Source organism: Vulpes vulpes, chromosome 2, assembly GCF_048418805.1.
Source record: "Vulpes vulpes isolate BD-2025 chromosome 2, VulVul3, whole genome shotgun sequence".
Classification (NCBI taxonomy): Eukaryota; Metazoa; Chordata; class Mammalia; order Carnivora; family Canidae; genus Vulpes; species Vulpes vulpes.
In genome coordinates, this window is record NC_132781.1 from 47,143,330 (window position 1) to 47,147,754 (window position 4,425).

General features: G+C 41.9%; 1 protein-coding gene across 1 annotated transcript; it reads right to left on the bottom strand.

Moving 5' to 3' along the window:
* Positions 1-244: 244 nt before the first annotated feature.
* On the bottom strand, positions 245-1,186 carry LOC112911397 (olfactory receptor-like protein DTMT). Its single transcript, XM_025987911.2, has one exon. The coding sequence runs from the start codon at positions 1,184-1,186 to the stop codon at positions 245-247; it is 942 nt and encodes a 313-aa protein (XP_025843696.2).
* Positions 1,187-4,425: the final 3,239 nt, after the last annotated feature.

The following is a 4,425-nucleotide window of genomic DNA, read 5'->3' on the forward strand; positions in this document are numbered from 1 at the left end:
TCTTAAAATACACTTTGCCAGAATCTCCTGGGGAACATAAAGAGGAGAGCTTAGCCAGCAGGTCACCAAGACCCCTCTTCCCTAGTTCAGCTACACAGCTCCACTGTACCTCTTTTACATATTGAATAATTATTTACCATACCATTTTAACAGGCTTTCCATGGTAAGAGAAAACATCTGGAATAGTATTCAAATATTATTTTATCTACTAGATAGAAATATGTAAAAGTATCAAATGTTACCATCACACAGAGAAGGTAATTTTCTTTCTACAAATGACTCTTCTCAGGGCTCCCTTCATGTCTTTATTCCTCAGGCTGTAGATGAAGGGGTTCAGCATGGGGGTGACCACAGTGTACATCATAGCCATGATAGTCTCCTTAACAGTAGAATTATTAGCTGATGGGCATAAATAGAGACCAATAACTGTCCCGTAGAAGAGAGACACCACTGAGAGGTGGGAACCACAGGTGGAGAAGACCTTGCAGATGCCTCTGGCAGAAGGAACCTTGAGGATGGAGGACACAATCCGTGCATAAGACGTGATGATGAGCAGGAATGGGATCACGAGAATGAGCCCTCCCATGATAAATATCACCAACTCATTAACTTGAGTGTCAGAGCAGGCCAGCTTCAGCAGAGCAGACATATCACAGAAAAAGTGGGGGATTGTGTTGGCACAAAAACACAATCTAGCCATTAACAGAGTGTGTAATACAGCATGGAACATGGTCAGCACCCAAGACAGCACCAACAGGGAGAAACAGAGCTTGGGGCTCATGATGGTGGTGTAGTGCAGGGGGAAGCAGATGGCCACATAGCGGTCATAGGCCATGGCCACCAGGAGGAAGCTCTCCAGATCTCCAAAAAAAAGGAAGAAGTACATTTGGGTCAGGCAGCCAGCATAGGGGATGGACGGGACTTGGCTCTGCATGTTCTGCAGCAATTTGGGCATTGTGACAGAAGAGAAGCAGAGGTCAGAGAAGGATAAATTGCTGAGAAACAAATACATGGGTGTGTGGAGGTGCGAGTCCAGGTGAATGAGGACAATGATGAGTAGGTTCCCCAGGATGGTGGTAACATACATGGCCAGGAACAGGGCGTAGAACAGGTCTCGCTGATCTGGATCAATGGGCAGGCCAAGGAGGACAAATTCTGAGATGACAGTTTGATTCTTTTCTGTCATGCTTTGTCTTCAGTATCTTTAAGAAGAAATTACAGTGTCCATTAAACCTGAATTTAAAAACAAACATATTTCTATGACACATGATCTGTTAAGTGCTCTGTAAAGTTACTTTGTATCACTCTCATCACAATAATTACCATTTATATCCAAAATTCTAAGATCAGAATCTCTATGATCAGAAATGACTTTTCTTCACTTCTCTTTAGCAATATTCCAACTTTTATAAAATACTCCTATTACCTCTGAGATACATATATATTGGGTTTTTCTCATACCTAACTGACCAGACATCCTCAGTAACTCTAATTAGTTTCTGTTTTGTCAGTCTCTTCATGTTGACGTTCCATGGCTTTTTCTTAGACACTGTTCTCTTATAATGCTACATATACCACAAAGAAAAACTCATCTACTCCAAAAGACTGCACTACCATTTAAATGTCAGATGTAGATGATTCTCTAATCTATAAAACTGTGTATGTAATTGCTTAATGATTATCTTCTTTAGACTTAGCACATGTATTTTAAGCTCAGAAAATCCTAAAAGAAGCTCATGAACTCACCCTGCCCCTCTCCCAATCTGTGCCTCCAAATCTCTCACATCTCAGTAAAAGAAACTCAGGCACAAGTCATACACCTGAGAGCTCTCTTTTGTTCCCTACTTTCTCTCATCCTCAATATCCAACCACCCAATACATCCTAAAGATTCTGCTGCATTAAACCTCTTTCTCATGCATCCACTCCTTATCTCAACCATCACTATCCTGGCTGGGCTGACATCATGTCTTGTCTGTACTATTGGAACAGCCTCTTCCCTCTTCACTCATCTCCCTGTTTCCACACTTGAATACCCTCTCCATCAATATCCTTCACTCACACGTTGGCATTCTAAGATGAAAATCTGATCATTATTCTTTCTAAAGTCTTAATGGATTCTCAGTGCTCTTAAGATAAAGGCAAAATTCCTTTCAAAGGAATTGCACAAAACATGCTTCACGACCTGACCCTTGTTGACTTCCACAGCTTCACCTGGCCCCATAGTGACACTTACATTCACCTCTCTGGAAATGCTAGACTTGAAAGGATACAATATCTTGCCTCCAGCCTTTCCCACTTGCTGTACCCTCCACCTAGCATCTTCTTCCCTCTGCTCCCTCTTCACCTAGATGCTCCTACTTATCCTTCAGGCATATTGCATGTCATTTACTCAGCTATACCTCTCCTGTTCCCTTCAGACCAGGTGAGACCTGCTGCTATCCACAGAATCCTGGACTTGCCCCTAAAGCACTCAATTCCCAGGGGATTGTTTACAGTGGCTCTCCCTAGTGGATTGGAAACATTCAGGGAAGGCCACATCTGCCTTCTATGACTGCAGAAGTGTTAGCACCTGGCACAGTGCCCGGACGTAGCCAACGTTTCACAAATATTTATTGACTGTGCTTCAGGCTGAGACATGCATTCCTTCAACTTTAAAGACAGCAAACTCCTATTAGAATATCTACTCCTACTAAGTCATCTCAGAACAAGAACTTACTAGTTTTTGACACTTCATCATAGAATTCCCTGACATATCCTCTAACTCATGGAAAACTTGAAATACTTGAACTACACTGCTTTTTAACCTAAATAGACAACTCAGTATAGACATCCACACCATCACTATTTCCTTGTGTTGTATTCACATGATTCAGTGATATTGCTGTAAAAAAAAAAAAACAAATGTGATGGATAGAGGTTTAGCAATTTGGGGAGGAAGGGAAGAAATAAAAGTAATTTCTGCCCACAAGACCTTACATAGCAATACTTATGAATGCTAGCATTAAAAAGAAAGACCAAATGTAGCTGCTGAGTATCAGCCAAAAATATTTCTAGAATGTGGAGAAGTTTTGGGAGGCAGGAATATGTAGAAGAGGAGGGTTATCATACCTGAATAACTATCCTACAGAACGTCATACAACCTGGGAAAGCAAGACCCTTGGGTTGGATGGACCCTAAGAGACAGGCTCATTCACCCTCTGCCCAACTTACCCAGTGTGTCTGAGAGTGACTCCAGCACATTAACCTAACGTCCTGTTTCCCTTTATTTACTAAAACATGTGAAGTGACAGTCTCTGTGGTCATCACCTGTGTCTGCAATATCCCTTCTCACATCTCCTGTTCTACGTATCCCTGGGCCTGAGAGGCCCTGGGTCCCAGAGGAGTCTATATCCTAAAGGAACTCATTAAAGTAACAGAAATTATCCAAGACCCTTAGGACTAATGCTCAGAGTCCTGGGGCAGTGACTGATTACATCACTGATCACACCTGACTATACTTTAGGGGAAGGCGGGGAAGAAGTCCATATATGGATGCTTAATCACTGCCTGTTTAGGGAATGGACAGTAGTCTTGTGGGGCTGTCACCTACATTTTGGGAGATGAAGGAGGATGGTTGGAGAAGCCCTAGAAAGGAACAGGGACTGTGAATATCCTAAAACATCTTACAGTGTAAGAGGTTTTGTCTTATGGGCAAGAAGTCATCTGTGGTCTTTGAACAAAGTGCCACGAAAGACACATATTTTGGAAAGATTCCCAGGGTGGCATAATCTCTCACTGCAACCATTTCTCATAAACGAACCCAAGGGTAGGGACGCCTAGGTGGCTCAGTGGTTGAGCATCTGCTTTTGGCTCAGGGCATGATCCCTGGTCTGCAGATGGAGTCCTGCATCAGGCTCCCTGCAAGGAACCTGCCTTTCTATGTGTCTCTCATGAATAAATAAGTGAAATCTTAAAAAACAAAACATACTCATGGGAAGACACAAACCTACAGGTAAAAGAAATTATAGATCTCTATGAACCAATCATCAGCAGATGCATAGAAAGTACTGGAATACAAGATAAATCCCCCAGATTATTTTCTATTTTTTCTCATGCAGAAATAGAAACCTAGATTTTCATTTCACTGAGGTATGTTTAGCTTTTTTAAATCTCTGTAGGAAACCTTAATAGCACCCTGCCACCACTCTCCACATGTCAGATTACCTCCTGGTAATCCAGCTTTCTTACTCTGTATTGATCATAAGTCCGTAGCCAATATTTATAACTTTTTCCATACTTCCTCTACGGTTTATCACTTCAGCCACATGGTCTTTTATTTCATTCAGTCTTCATTCCTTAGGAGTCCAAATCCTCAGCGTTCTTGCTTTTATTTGGGTTGTTATAGTTTTCCATTAACTTTCACCAAGTAGTACTCCACAGAATCT